The following is a 16,702-nucleotide window of genomic DNA, read 5'->3' as shown; positions in this document are numbered from 1 at the left end:
TAGCCCGTATCAAGACGCATTCAACGACCTATCATATCATGAACTTCGGATGACCTTGAAGGCAAAGAAATGAAAATTTCAACAAAAAATGACAGTCTGCTTGAATGGGTGATAATAACTCTGGCTTGGCCATCACGATCCCCTGATTTGTCACCACTTGATTTTGTTTTATGGGGTCATTTACAGTCGATAGGTTTATGCTGTTCCAATACAAAATAAGGAACATTTAAAGCAGCGAATTCGCACAGCATGCGAAGATCTTCGCTACGACAGTATCGTAAGAGCAACCAATGCAAACTTACTAGGTAGAACGGAATTGTGTCTACAACAACATGGATCGCATTTCGAACATTTGATGTGACTTTTTCGCGAAATCGTTTGCATTCATTTAGTGAAGGTTCCTGAATTAAATGTAATTTCGTGTGTTAATAATAAACAGAAGTTATTAGCACCCATTCAAGCAGACTGCCATTTCTTGTTGAAATTTTCATTTCTCTGCCTTCAAGGTCATCCGAAGGTCATGGTATACTAGGTCGTTGAATTCGTCTTGATACGGGCTATAATACTGTTAAGTCAAAAATACAAAGTGCCATTTAAAAAAATGAAAGTGACCTTGCCAATACCAAAATAGATTTTTCTCGAACTTTTTTTATTACAATGTATAGCTAATGGAAAACTGATCAACTTTTGTTGACAATATTTGTTTGCCAGATTATCGCAAGGATTTGAAAAATTTTGTTCAGTTCCATAAACAAAATATAAATAGTACAAACAAACCCATTTTGACCATAGCGTTGGGGGAATTCCCCCTGCTAATTACGAAGATTGTATGAAATTATTACTATTTCTGGTAGCCGTAGAGACTCTACTTCCTCCACCTCTTGATAATACCAAACGAGGGTGGACCTCATGTGCGGCAGGAACAGTTGATTGATTTCGTCGAGCATGTCTCCCTCGAAAACGTGATCCATAACCTCGTGACGCGACAGTTGCGTTGCGTCCATTAAAAGCTGGAAAGCGAATTCCAGCCGGGGATCCATCTCCCCTCGCCTCGCTTTTCGTTCGCATTCTTCGCGGCGTTTCTTAAAAAAAAAAAAAAAAAGAATAGTCGGAAGTGCAGACTTTTGCACAAAACAAAAAGGACAATTTTAGAAATTGCCTAATTTTGGAGCTGGCTAGCGACGAAAGCTTTTCACAGGACAAGGTTCATGGGAGGGTGCTTCTCTTGTAGCGACAGTGAAAACAAGTAATTAAAAAAATTTTTTTTAAATAACTATTGGACATATAGGAGTACACCTTTTGGGGGTGTAAATAGATAGTCCTGAGGCACGAGTGTTTTCTTTCTTAGTTCACTTATTATTATTATTTATTTCACAATGTTTCTCGAAATCACGTTTTTTAAACTGGCGTGCAATAAAAACCTAGTAAGGCAATCAACTCCGGACGAAGCTCATTCATTTCTTTGCATATTTCTTTAGGGAATCGACCAAAAATTAATATTCGTTTTTGTGTTTATAATATTCCTATGAATAATATAAATATAACTGATCGGCCAAGAGAAAGTAAAGTTTCCTTCCGAACCCTAGAACTTTTCCAACCACCCATGTTCTTCTTTCAAAATAGGTTCAAATATTTACCTTAATTAAGACTTTTCAATTTTTGTGTTTTAATCACTGTGGCAAACATTGCACATCAACAATGCTTACACTACCACAGCTTACACCAGCTGTTAAGAAGTCTTATGTATTATGCAATAAATAATAAGAAGATTAAAATTAAACAAATACACTTGTACTTCGAGACTATTTGTTTACGTCCCAAAAAGGTCACATAAGTCAACGATTGGCCTATGCAGACAAATGGAAATATATCTTTAATAATGATAATATATGTTTCACTAAAGTATTTGTATATCTCTTAATACAAAATTAAATTATTGAATTAAAATTAGTACCCTCAATAAGTACGTTAATATTTATAATTAATAATATTCATTTGCCTGCATACGACAATTAACTAATTTTCTGACTCGACTGTATATGATTTTTTATTCGAGAAAAATTCTTAAAAATCACTTTTAATCACTGCCGTTAGCACTTAAACGGAGACAGAAAGACGTGCAAGAAATGGTAAACCTGCAGGACATCGCCAGTGCTCTCCTCGTCACTTTCCTCCTCCGAATTTTCTGATCTCTGCTGGACCAACAAAACTGGCGCTTGCACGAACATGATCGAACGAGTACCGCGACGACAAACGAGACGATCGCATTCGAAATTGGCGGATGACGCGACCGAACGCAGGATCCGCTGAGGATTTTGCTCACAAACTGAGAGGGTCTCTAAGGGGTAGCAAAGTGGTGCAAGGGGAGAATACCCAGTGCCACGGGCTCGTGTCTGGTACCGCCCTTCTACGTATCGTTCGTGTCGTGTGGGAATTACCGTGCGATTCTACAGGCCAGTAGTCGATACCACACTCTGTGCGCATTCTTTTCGCACTGTTCCCCGACGCGAAGCAACGACAAGTTCAGATTTTTACGCTAAACCGACCGAACTCGGAAGTGACCAGCGTGTGTTGCCTTAAAAAAAAATAGTTTATTTCGATTTTGTACGATTTTTTTACCATGAAACGGTTAAACAATAAAAATATATGTGTTACACTTGATTTTGTAAGGTACTGTTAAAAATAAGTATTACTTAAATAAAATTTGAAGTGAATTGGACAGTGGTTGTAGAAGTTAATCTTTGAAGACACCTGCGAAAAGAGGCTCACAAGAGTATTCGAACGCTTAGGATCAGGCTCCTATTCATATGTTATTTCGTAGGGGGGGGGGGATTTAATTGTAGTTTATTTTAAAAGTGATTCTATGTGATCCTATTCCTAAGTGCTTGCAGTGTGTCGAGAAACGAGTGCAATATGATTTTATTTAAAATTATAAATCACTATAATTTTATTATGGCCGAAATTAAATATAATTCTAATTTGACGCCGAGAAATAATCCTTTCTGTAATTTCAAATTATTTGTTTGCATGGTGTTATAAAACTGAAGTTTAATATTGGACCATTCTAACCAGTTCTGTACTATGAAACCATTCCAGCAGTTTTATCATATGATTGATGTTCGAGGTCATCTGAAGGTCATAAACCAGGAATAGTCAAGTGTGCTTTCTCGTTTACTACAAAATGCAATAGACAAAAATATACGTTTTCCTAGTAAAAAATGTGTGCCACATAGCCGAATTTAGGAAAAACTTTATTATATATAATATAATTAACATTATTAAGAAATTGTCACAATTTCGTGGCAAGTTACTTTGCAAATGTCCACCGACCCAGAGGTGTAGATTTATCGCCTAGAACGGATGACCTTTTCTTGCACTCTGTACCTATTTCTATGCAGTTGTTGATAAATAATGTAACTGTTTTTTAAACGTACTAAGAGAGTATAATTCTTTGGAACGTAATATATTGTTTTCTAAAAAAGTTATACATCATTTACTAAAATAGAAGTTATATTATACAATATTGTATTATACAATATTAGTTATAAACTAGAATATTCTGTAATTGCTTGATTTCAATAAAAATATGTTATTGATAATTAGGCAGCAAAATGAATTACAATAAAGAGAAAGAAGTGAAATGGAGAAGAAGAATGGAGTGAAATAGAAATTTATTTTCTTTCTAGAAATGTTTAATAGGTTGAAAATAGTATAACAATATTTTTAAATTCTTCTAATGTCTTTACCGTTTGAAATTACACCTACTCGTTTTTGTCATAAATGCAAAACTGAGCAAGGTATATTTTGGTAATAAATCAACACGCGACAAACAATATTAACATGTTACTCGACACTTGATGGAGCTGGTTGCCATGGCTTCGAAACGTTGAGGTAACTTTGCACGTGGAAGGCTAAAGGCCCTTTAGGTCACTCAGGATGGTCTATAAAATAACCCGCGAAGCATCTCGCAAAGCACTACACTAACATGGTAATTACGTTCAGGAAATTATTGTGTCATGCGAGTTTGCGTTACATCAGACTAAGGACCTACATAAAATATGATTAGGTTTCATACATTAACATGTACTCTTTAGACGAAAAAATAACACAAAAATTATTTAACATTGCTAAATTATATTTGTACAGCAAATATTACAATATTGTTATAAATTATAAATGTTTCACTCATTTGGAATAATGCTTTATAATGTCTCGATTTTTGTTCAATTTGAAAAAGATTTTCTATTTTTACTATTTAAAAATTTGTATTTTCAATTTAATTTGACGGCATTTATGGCTGTCTTGATCTGGTCAGGACTCCATTCCTTTCAAGTACATCTAATATTATGTAAATAATTTATAAAAATTTTTATAAGTCAACAAATTTATTTGAAAAATATATTCCAACAAATCATGTAACACAGATCGCCAAAGATTTAGAAAAATTCATGTTTCCAAAACATGCTCTATAAAACTACATATAACTCGTGCAATTTTGATTAGCGTCACTTGAAAAAAATCATACACGTCAATCAATCAATCGCAACGAAATAAGTTGGATAGTTTCGCCGAAAAAATTTGTATATATCCGTACAAAAGCGGTCGCGAAACCAGTATACCCCTTTGAATGAGACATCCTGTACATTACTCACCGAACGACGGCGGATCCTGTCAATATTCAATTCGGCTGATGTCCCACGAGCATGCACCGAATCAATTCATCGATCACGAAGCAATTCCATTCGATGCTTCCATAAGAGAATAACGATTTTCTTACGTGTAAGGAGGATAAATTGGCGATCGGGCTGATCGGAGCGTGTAAGCGGTCGGATAATCTCGGGAGGACATGAAATCGCTGAAAATTTATAAACTGCCGACGCGCGTTATCTTATCGAAATCTGAGGGGGAGGGGGAGGGAGAGGGGAACGGTGCCAATTTTGTTGGTCGTTCACGTGAAACGGAATGTTCGGATCATATCTACGATCTCGCCTAGCAATTTGGTCTGTTATCGGAGAGGGAAATCGTATCGCTAAGTAAGTGCAGAACACGTTTAATTGGAACAGGTGCAACGAAGTACACAGAAATACTTCTCGGTCCGCTTACTCTGGCCTCCTCGCTGGTCTCCGTCATTCCGACGTTTTATCCTGGCCCTGGCACACACCGGAACAATCCACGTTCTTGTGCAGTCTACGCCGTAATGCGACATTAACTCTGTTACCTGGTTCTCTTAGCCAGCGATCATTTCCCGTCCTTCTCCTGTCGTTTCCACCCCGCGGTCCCCCTTCCTCCTTTGTTTCCGTTGCCTCCGCGCCACTTAGCTTTAACGATGTATTAATAGACAAATCAGGTGGAATTCGTCGGAATCCCCTGGTCGATGGCAGCGACAAAACGTAGGCACCCCTCCGCAAGACCAGAGCCCGACTCTCGAGCAGCCCCGGCCGAACACGGCGAAACGACAATGGCTCGCGAATTTACGATAGTCTAGTCTTATCGAGCGGGTAGCCATTATCGCGATAAGGAAAGGAACGCCGGCAACTAATGCACGCCAGCACTGATTGGCCTGGCGTCAAGTCAAAAAGTTGTCCGCGAGCATCGACCGATGGACGATCACGCTAGAAGTACCGATCGATTTGCATAGAGGTAGTTACCAGTCTCTGGACGAGACAACTAAACAACGACTTAAATATCTCGAACAATTGACCAGCACACTCATACACTCGGGGATAAAATGCACATCTGAAATTCTTTTGTTTTGTGCAGTTTTGGCACGCTCGTATGTGTTACGTGTTCGATATTGGGCTTAACTTCACCTTGGCAACCCAGAAATTTTCAACTTTTTATTATGAAATCCTGTACGTCTTGACCAGAAAATGCCAAAAATCGAAGTTTCAAGGCAAGCAATTCACCGGTTCAAAAGTTACGCGTGTTTAAAGTTGAGCGATTACAGTTTGTTCTAGGACAAGCCAGAAGTGCCAAGACAGTGTTTGTTCTGTCATCGATCAGTAATTAAAATATAGAGAGTCGTATACGGGATCTCAAAGAGAACGTACGATCCAAGTTAAACACGCATAACTTTTGAACCGGTGAATTCCTCGTGTTGAAACTTCAATTTTTGGCATTTTCTTGTCAAGATGTACAGGATTATTTAGTATAAAGTTAAAAATTTCTGGGTTTGTAAGGTGAAGTTTAAACCAATATTGTCCACAATGTCCACTTCGACCAAATTCTACGTATGACAATGTAAATTTTGTGGTACGCAAACGGGACAAAATCATAGTACAGGGTGGACCTCGGTTTGGCGGAAATAAAATTCAAGGTCAAAGAGTCAACAATTTTTTCTTGATTGCGTCTTATTCTACTCAATAAACTAATAAAACTAATTTGTTATTATTTTATTCGTTATTCCGAACAAAGTTTACCCAATAGAATTAGGTTTGTATCAATTACTTTTCAGAGTTCATTGACACCGACTCCTCGCTTTTGTGTCATTAGTTTACTGAAATAATCTTAGACGGTGTATTTCGAAAATTCGTTAAGAATTTCCAGTTTTTCATTATGCCACAGAATTGACTGATTTAGGAAAACAAGGAATTATTGATCTCGGAAGCTGTGGGAAGACACGATCACTTTAATTAACGGATCGTAGAGTGCAGTTAAGAATTTTGTAAAACGTAGTGTTGAAAATTATATTGTAATCATACGATCGGGAAGACCAACATAGTTTTCATGGCCTTAGAAACGTTTCGGTTTTGAGTGCAGCGGCATGTATCGACTAATATAGTCCGAGTATTGACTAATTGTTGGTGCGCCGAGTAAGTAGTACCAGTCGGTGTCAGGGCGGGCACAATCGAAACTAATAATGAGACTGTGGAAAAAAAAGAAAAAAATGCCATGCAAATGCTATGCAAAAGAAATAAATTTTCCTGTATCAGTTATGAAAAACAGGGATTAAATAGAAATATGTTTTACTTTTTCGGGTATTTTCAAGGTTTTGTTTTCCTTCTACACATTTTTACTAAGGATGCTATCGATGGATTCAAAATCTGATCTAATGGTACAATTTGCTATAGTGCGTTCCAGTAATTTTTCTGCACAACCTACAGAGGGGGAGCGGACGAACAGATCGGTGATAAACCGATACAGTATTATAATGAGTTATGCCAGCGGCCATATTTATTGCGTGTTCAGGTAAAAGCGATGATTAAGGTGCATTTATGTAACCAGTGGTTTGAGAACTCCTTCGTCGCGTGACCTACATTTCCTGGCCAATGTCTGCGAAAAAAGGGGCCATGAACGCGCGCAACTTTATAGGCTATAAGCAAAGGAACTACACCAGATGATTCTTAAATAATAATTTTTACCACCAATTAAAGTGCTGCGAATAGACTCCGAATTATGTGTACAGTAGCGAACATGTAGGTACGTCTGAACACCGACGCTTTCAATCTTTTATTGTGTTTTGTGCTTCAATGAAAATGGACAAATTCCATGAAACTCATAAATAGACTGCGGATCTTTATGCAGAATAGAAATTTACAACAACAATTGCAAGAGATGGGAGCCAGATAAGCATTTCATTATTTCTTGAAGAATTTTAATGCGTTGAAAATAGTATAAATTAATTTTTCTCCTGTTTCAAACTGCACCAATTTTATCATAAATGCATAAAATCCGCAGACTGCTTTATTTGTTAACGTACCCCCAGCTAGAGTAGGTTGTCACGAATATTAAATGACCAAGCTCATTAATGAAAAGTTGATTAAATATGGATGATTAAGTTGGAAAACATGGATCTACAAAAGGAATATTTGAAATTTTCATTGCGGGCCCGAATAAGAAAGTTTTAAAAAGTGCCTTTTTCATTTTTTTTCGTGTAATTCTCACGAATTGTAATGTCCGTGAAAACGTGTGCAATCATTCAATGTCTTTGTCAACAAGGATGGGATAAATGAGTATACTTCGAGACGCAAATCGAGTGAAATTTTGCGATATCTACGATCTCGCCGTTTATTATTGGAATATCATCTTACTATTCTAAGCTCTAGGACAATAATCGTTAATATTGTACCGTTATCGTCAAAGTCATATCACGACGTATCTAGTACACTCGTTAACGCGCTCGGACAAACCAGAATTGATTCCATAGTCCCCACCGTTTCGATTTCCGAGTCCCCGTAATCGTAATCTTAATCGTATTCGTAATCGTCTCGCTCTCACAGATTCTCGATTAACAGTGTTTCAGGATGAAAGCACGCGGTTTCCGCATATTTACAAACGCGCGCCGTTCCTTCTGCGGTATTATTTACATGTAGCACGGTCGCTGAAATTCAGTTATCTTCGATTCGAACGGCAAGACATACACCGCGCCGTCGCGACATATTCTCTGATTTAACATGTGTATAAATATAACAGGTAACATCTCGCTGCGACGCATGCTTGCATCCTATACAATCCGTCCTTATGAATTAATTCATGTTTTTTGATTGCTTACGTGTGATCGAACATTTCAGCGATCAAACGAAATCCTTGCGCTCGTTCGCCTCGGTTCTCATTGCGAGCCGAACGATTCGTTTCTTTCCCACCTAGAGCAATTAGCATGAATACGCAGGCATTTTAACCTCGCCGTGTAGATATTGTCAAAATTATAATTATCAACGTCGACGGCGGCTGTTACAGAAATATCTCGAGGATAATGCTACCAAACATGCCTCTTACAACGTGCGATCGATGGAACAATATTTTCTCGATTTCTTCTAAATCTTCAGTTATATTAGTAGCTCGTATGATATTAGCTTTTAAATCGTTTTTTCCAGTATGATTACTCTGACAGTTCGTGGCTGCGCGTTTGGTTGTCACTTTGGGTCCAGGCGACAAGACCCAGCCATAACAACTGTACCGAGTTCATCATTGTGTGGTTTGACTGCTAGTTTACGACCTAGCCAATAAATTCTGTAAATGGGACAAACAGTAGGGGGTAACTGTGTTCGTTCTGGTCGCAAGCGGATTCGCTACATTGAGACTTGTCTCCCCACTCTACCATCCCCTTCTACGACGCTAGTCCCCCACGCTTTCGCCCTGGTCCGGTCACCTTCCCCTTCTACGACCCTGCTCCCTCACGCTTCCACCACGGCCCAGTCACCTTCCCCTTCTAGAAGCCATTCCCCCACGCTTCTCGGTGATTAACCCGTTACTGGCAGAGAGAGGGTAACTATTTCCCCTCGATTGGTGTTACACCTCCCCTCATCAGGCGACCATGCCCACAACACAGGTGAACGACCCAACCGTCAACACCGTTGCAGCCGTGGCTCGTCTCGCGCGTCGTGTTTACCGCGTGTGCCGTCCATCAAAAACTCCCAATGTCAAAGCCGTTACCTGTTATCCTTTTTTCCATTGCAGCACCAGCCTGTCAGGTCATACGCCACGATCTGTGTCGGAAGAGGCACGTTTCGTCACATTTTGGACAATGTAGTTTTACACGCATTTTTCATTTCAGTAACGTCGTGTATTTAAGCACGTTATTATACACTTGAGAAAATGCTTGCCTATTCGCACGATAATCGTCGGTCACCTTGAAACGCTCGAAACTAAGATATGGGCACAGGGAATCATGGCATCGTGTAACACGTGCCCCGCGCCACAAATTATCGAGTTTTATTCGATACATTATCCATATATAATTATAATTTCAACAATACGTGTCGTTCTGTACATAACAAATTTAGTCTCGCGTATTTCAATTTCCCAGTGGTCTCCTTCATCGCTGAAATGGTTCTTCGGAGCACCCTTAATCATCTCAGGTGGAACCTCAATACGCCGCTTTGTGATCTGCAGAATATGATAATCACAACCGAAAATTATATACACACCGCCGAACCCTTTCTTTTTTTGTTTGTTTTGTATTGTTTTATTTTTTGTTGTTCGACGTCTCGCGCAACCGTTTTCGTTTCCTTCGATGATCTGAACCAAACACACGAGAGACGAGTGCGAGCGCGACAACAATGCTGCGCAGATTCGTGTGTCGCAGGTTTACTCTAGTTGACATTGTATTGACCGATACGAGTACATAATAACTATAGGCGATAATTGACTCGGTGTGTCAAAACCTTCTCGAACGGAAACGGAAAAAAGAAGGCGGAACGAAAAATGGAAACGTAAATTTGTTTCACTGCGTTCCGGTCGTATTTACCACACAAAGCAGAGGCTAGCGTTCGGGACGATCGTCGATTGTACAACCACATCGTGACAGCGAGCACGTCTCAGTGATCGACCAACCTTCCGTTTTAACAACCACTTAAAATATGCAATAACAGCATGTCCGGTGGTGAGGTAAGTTACAAAACTAGTACAAAACTAGCAGCTAGGTACAAAAATGTAATTAACCATTAATAACGGAGGCCGCCCGGAAAACTGCCAGGGACCAACTTCGCATATTTTTTTTTCTTTTTCTATCCCCCCACCCACGATCTTCGTTTCGCCTCCCCCCACCCGTTTCTCTCCATTCGCGTTGCATCTAGAAAAGACAAAGAAAGAAACAACGCTTCGGTACTTCTTTGTGTAACGCAGGCACCATTAACCCTCCTACTCCTCTTTTTTTCCAGCGCATTTTTGCGAATTATTTCTCTCTTCTACTCCCAACCCCTCCTTCCCCTTCCGACCTCGGTGTTCTTATCACCGCATCACTCTGCTCCCATTCCATCTTTCCCCTTGAGCGACGATAAAATATTTAGAATCTCGTTATCGCTGAGGAATTTAATACTGCTCGGTTTGGCGGTTTCCCGGGTGCACAAAGCTGTGGGCGTCGCTTTACCGTTTGATGAAATGCCTTGCGAAACGGCAGTTCGCTTGGAAAGCAAGCTTGAATCGCAAAGGCCAGGCATTCTCTCTCGGCGCTTTTCCGACACTTTTCCGACGGTTTTCTGATAGTTTTCCGAAGATTTTCCGACGCTTTTTCGCGAATCGCAGATTTCTGGAATGATATTTGGTCTTGTGATTGTTTCGTTGCACTTCCGAAGAATCATGGAGTACTCGGGTTTCGAACTGTGAAACTATACATTTAAAATTAACACTTGGTTTACGGAGCACTAAAAGTGATTATTTCAAATTAATTTATAAAAACAACAAGAATGTGTCTATCGAAGTATTTAGAATATATACCGAAAGAAAGAAATTTGTTGAATAATCGTAAATTAATAATATTAGAACCCGCCATTTTGACAAGTCCCGTAAATCTAGCGTTAACACGAGGTTTACAAGACGCATCGAAATGCTTAATTTAAGATTATTGAGATTGCAAAGATGCATTTGGTCAACAAATTTGTTTCTTTGGGTATTTATAGTAAATATTTGGGTAGACTTAACACAGGAAACAAATGGTTTAAAGTGGTTCACCGTTTCATAAACAACTTTTATTTATAAAAATGAACAGTTTCATTCGATACCTGGTAGAAACACATTTGTACCGCACACTATTACATAGCCGACTTATTTCCACTGTTTTAAATCTATTAGCATTTCTAACGTTGTAATACACAAGGACAGCAACAAGGACAACGTACGCGAGAGTGATGTTATAAAAACATAGTTGTTACGGGAGTGACAAAAGTAAGTGAACGTTTTCAGTTTGTATTTTTAGTTCGAGGCATTAAGATTAACATTAGTTCACCGGTAAACTATATTTTTCAAGACTGTAAATATTTGTTTGACATTCGCATTTTTTCCTTAAGGTCAGTACAAGTGAAAATGAAAAATGGTAAAATGTCTTCGATTGGGCAGAAGGGTAGGGAATATTGCATCATCCGATGCCTTTTTATCCGCACCAAAAATACGGATGAAATTATTAATCCTCCGTCTGCAACTTTATTTTTATCGACGCCGTCTGCATACTGGGTCGTTCGTATTCACGACTAATTTTTTTATTGTTCTAGGTTTTAAAAAAATCTCAAAAAATCCTACAATATCTGTTGAAGTCCCTATTTTAATATACAGACTGTTACTTAGATATCCTTGTATAATATAAAATAAAATTAGTTTTGTTGTATTAAATTTACACTTACTTTTGTTACCTACGTCTCTTTAAACAATTCGATAATTTGTATTTTGGGTGACACTAATCTTTGACCACGTTTAGAAATTCGTGTTTATTGCGGTATATTCGGATAAACAAAATTCTATCAGAATTTTTAGAATGCAAAAGACTTTAAATAGTCCCCACTATAGTAAACATGAACTTTCTAGTTTTGGTTTCATTAATGAAATTACAGTAGACCCCCGAAGTTCAGACATAATCGGTTACAGGAGACCATGCGATCTCCAAATGATTCGACCTTCAAACGGCCTCTATTTGAAATCATGAAATTTTAGAGGCGAGTTCTCGAACAAACGTCAAAATGGCGAATATTCTTTTGTTTATCTTTCTTCTCAGTTCGCATTTCGCTTGTCTGACCCGAGCATTGTAACGGTTACGGGCATTGTGTATCGACAAACCACTGTTTCTTTCTTCGAACCTTGCGTTTTCGTTCAAGCTTAGAAGCGGACATTTTTGTTCGCATCCGGAATAGATCGAACATAGAACCGTTCGAACCCTGAGGGTACTGTACTTTGATTTTTTGAGAATTTCTGAGGTTGGCATTTTGCACTTAACCTCCAAATTATATGGATCGAAAGGTCTTAACCTCCAAATTATATGGACCGAAAGAACTTAACCTCCAAATTATATGGACCGAACGATACTGCACGAACTTGAGTTTGTCGTTTCATACTCCATTATTAATAAGAAATGTATTACTAAATAATTTACAACGTATGACAAGATATATACATATATGAATCCAATCCATCGTCTCAATACATGATACAAATGTGTTCCTACCTTAAGTTATTATCTATTCATTACGAATATCACTAACTTTTATTGTGTTCGCAATTTCTCCACAATACTCGTAAGTTTGCAATATGAATACTTGAAAAGGAACAATTTTCCACCTCCACCGATTTGTCGCAACTCGATGAACCTCCGACGACCCTGCAAGCAACCAATCCTCGGTTTGCTTTGAAAGAAATGAGAAGTAAGGTTAGCCTTCAAACGGTTCGATCAAAAGTTTCTCGACAGCGAGAGGAAAAGTTACCGAAGCTCATCAAATCTTTTGCTCGATTGTCGACAGTCCCGAGATGGATACGCCTCGAGAGTGACAGAAGAGGCTCGCTATATCGATCATGACTTCTCCTTCCGGTTGGGCCCAGGCCACAATGTGCACCCGAGAGATGGCATTATAGAAGTTTAAAGCTTGCGACGACGGATCTGGACGAAGAACCGCGTCACGCGCGATCTAATATGTACACACACACAACCAAGAGACGTTCGAAGTGAAATCATAGTGTTCCTTCTTCTTTGATGCATCGCGTCCCACCCCGGCTAAAAATTCGCGCGTATGAACGAACTTAGGCCAGAGTCGCCAGATCAAGACCCGTCTCCCACTCCACCCTTCCCTCCTCTACGACGCCATTCCCCCACTCCCCGGCGGCGAGCATCCCCACGCTTTGCCACGGCACGGTCACGTGACGCGTTTCGCCTCCGTTGCAATGTCACGTGACTAGTTCGGTACAGACGGAGAGAGGGTAACTGTACTCCCCTCAATAACGAGTCAATTCCTATGATCTGGCGACTCCGACTTAGGGTTATGATCTTCCTTGCAATTTCAGGTTTGTATTTCGATTCACCTTCTGCGAATTAGACATTTTTCATATAAACGTTCAGGACTTGAGGGTGTAGTCTCCTCTGGAGGCATCGTTTTAAGACAATTTGAGAAAGTTTGGTTATATTTCAAGAACATATGGTGTGAATTTTTCAGATGTTTCAAAATTTTTTAACATATTTCTCAGACATTATGCTTTGCGAAAATGGAAAAAAAATCAATATGAGTACCCCTCCAAAAGAGAATACCCCATGAATGTTAATTATCTGATGGGATTGAACGGCGATATTGTTATTATTTTCTCGAATTCAGTTTTCAGCCGGGGCACTATTTGTACAGCTAACGTTTCAACTATAACACAGTTAAAAGTTTTCTTTGATTCAGTTCTATAATTTACGACACCGGCAACACCAGAGAATATTGTCAACACATTCCCTCGTTTTTTCTTATACGTTTCCCACGTTCCCGACACGTTCTGCCCTTTTTTCTCGACCCACTTGTAATTGATTTCTTTCCCGACTCGGTCCGATCTCCTGGTAAAATATCGAGAGAACGCTTGACGATTCGCGCGTCTTACAATTAGTCATCTGCGTTTTCGGAGCACCTCCGGGCACATTAAACCCTTTCAATTATCCTCGGTATATCAAAATGGCACGATTAATTTTCACCGTCGCGCAACTAAATACGGGATGGTCGGGGAAAATCCGGAATCATTTCGGGCAGTACCGTGAATAAGCAATTGTTACAATAACTGCTCATATAAGTCACCAATCAGTGAACAAGTGGGAAAATGTCGGAAAATGTCTGTGGAACCGGTCGCGGAAATCATTGCGTGGTTTGGCTGCTAGAAGACGCCAATTCACGACCTAGCCAAGAAATTCCGTAACTGTCACAAGCAGCAGGGGGTAACTGCGATCGTTCTGGATGCAAGCAGAGTCGCCACATTAAGACTTGTCTCCCCACTCTAACTTCCCCTTCCACCGCGCTATTCTCCCACGCTTCCGCCACGGAGCGGTCACTTTCCCCTTCTACGACGTTATTCCCCCACCACGGCCCGGTCACTTTCCCCTTCTACGACGCTGCTTTCCCACGCTTCCGTCACGGCCCGATCCGTGACGCGTTTCGTTTCTGGCAGAGAGGGGGTAACTTTCTCCCCTCGATTCGAGTCAATTTCCCTGATTTAGCGACTCTGGCCGCAAGGCTATATAATTTTATCTATAATTCTATTCTAATTCTCTTCGCTACTTTTGTACAAACTGGCGTAAAAATATATCGACATTTTTCTGGAGTTTGAACCTTTTTCCCTGTCCAATGAGTTTTCCGGATTCACCTCGACGACCCTGTAGTAACACGCGGTCCCCGAGCGGGCGCGTTTACTTCACGGTTTTATTATTTGTTAGTTGAAGAGACTTACAGATTAGTAAAACACGAAGTCTAGAAGTAAAAAATAGAGTAGAAGCTGAGACTTTCTAGACACCGAATTGCGTAGTGGAGTTCATTTCAAACGGCTAACGTTCGTCATCCAGGAATTTCGTAATCTGCTCACGTGGTTCCGTGAACGTCACTTTAGAGCGGAACAGGAACGATTTTTTTCTTATGGTTTCTTTTTCATTCTCTCTCTCTCTCTCTCTCTCTCTCTCTCTCTCTCTCTCCCCTCTTTCTCTTTCTCCTCCTCCATCGTCTTTTTTGCCTTTATGCTTTTTCTCTACTATAAGAGTCCGGTCACCTAGCAAAAGATAAATAATCTATTAATGCTACGTAAGTATCGTTTATCGAAATTAATATTTGACAAATATGTAAATATCTATGGTCATAAATAAATATATTAAATATGTCAGCATGTGCGGAAAGGAGAATATTAACATTGTCTATTAATATTGCTCCTTATTATTATTACCTATCAATAAATACTGTTTGCGATGTTTTATAATTACACGGTATTTATACGATAATATAATAAATCAATAAAAAGAACTGTATTTATAGAATATTTTAGTGGTATCTGTAAACGTATAAGTGCCCGGATACTTTGGATAATAGTATACTTCTCAAGCACAAGTTAACTTTTCGTATTTGTGCATAGAAACTTACAGTGAAGTCAATAACATATTAAACTTGTTTTAAATTGTCTTATAGAACGAAATAAATCCAGGATCAAGTGTATGTTTTTGTATGCATTTGAAATGAATTAAATATTGAAGCCATACTGTTTAGAATGATTCGAGTACATTGGTAATTCACACCTGTTCATATGTTTTAAATTTTCATTCATTTAATTCCTGATTCGTCATTTATGACAATTAAATTTACACGCGTTATCTGGTTAAACATTAAATTCCAAATATGAAGATGAAATTCATGTGTACTGTAACAGCTGTCGTTTTTCAATTCTTGGTTTTCTGAAATGGCAATAATGGCCTTTTCCTCAAATTTTCAATATCTTGAAAATAATCTATTCTTAAACTCTTCTAACGTTACACACTCTTGCTACGAGTGCATAAAATCCGCAGTTTATTGATCAAATTTACTCGGAAATATGTGAGCCTTAGAACGAAGTTGGTCTGTATAATATGATTTATTGGTTCGACACGAGATCTAATGTTAAATGTTACAGTTCACCGGGAACAATGGCAGAGATCGAGACTGAAACTCGGAAATGAAGCTAATCGAGAACTTTTAGTTAGAGCGTGCGGAGCAAGCTTCGAAAACTGTTGCGCAATTTATAAACATATTCTGTATCTCGAATAACGGAGGTGACGTGTTCGGAAGTTGCCTTGTGTTTGTAACTTTCTTTGCGTCGCGCCCGCGTCGGAGAACTGTTTCGTGATTCATCGAGCCATAAATAATCTTAGAGTTGTCACATTGTCCCTCTTATAGACAAATATGTTTGTGCATTATGAATCGTTTCTCGGAGTGGCTGTGCAAGCATCAGTCCTATAAATCCGTTTCTACAAGATTGTCTGCGTGTCCCTGTTAAATTGGGGTGACCCGGTGCACGCTCTACAAGCTGT

The 16,702-nt window shown here is 39.2% G+C and overlaps 1 protein-coding gene across 1 annotated transcript in view; it reads right to left on the bottom strand.

Annotated features, from left to right (window-relative positions):
• Positions 1 to 10,251, bottom strand: part of Dhc1 (dynein axonemal heavy chain 1) — a 44,948-nt gene extending 34,697 nt beyond the window's left edge. The window contains exons 1-4 of the mRNA XM_076788860.1: positions 10,072 to 10,251; positions 8,716 to 8,890; positions 2,136 to 2,447; positions 843 to 1,082 (exon numbers count right to left, since the gene is read on the bottom strand). Of these exons, the coding sequence (XP_076644975.1) occupies positions 843 to 1,082; positions 2,136 to 2,447; positions 8,716 to 8,890; positions 10,072 to 10,238 (894 nt within the window). The 5' untranslated portion in view covers positions 10,239 to 10,251. The remainder of the gene's footprint in view (positions 1 to 842; positions 1,083 to 2,135; positions 2,448 to 8,715; positions 8,891 to 10,071) is intronic.
• Positions 10,252 to 16,702: the final 6,451 nt, after the last annotated feature.

This window comes from Halictus rubicundus, chromosome 5, assembly GCF_050948215.1.
Source record: "Halictus rubicundus isolate RS-2024b chromosome 5, iyHalRubi1_principal, whole genome shotgun sequence".
Lineage (NCBI taxonomy): Eukaryota > Metazoa > Arthropoda > Insecta > Hymenoptera > Halictidae > Halictus > Halictus rubicundus.
Note: the sequence above shows the minus strand (reverse complement) of the source record. Positions and strands in the feature narration are given on the sequence as shown.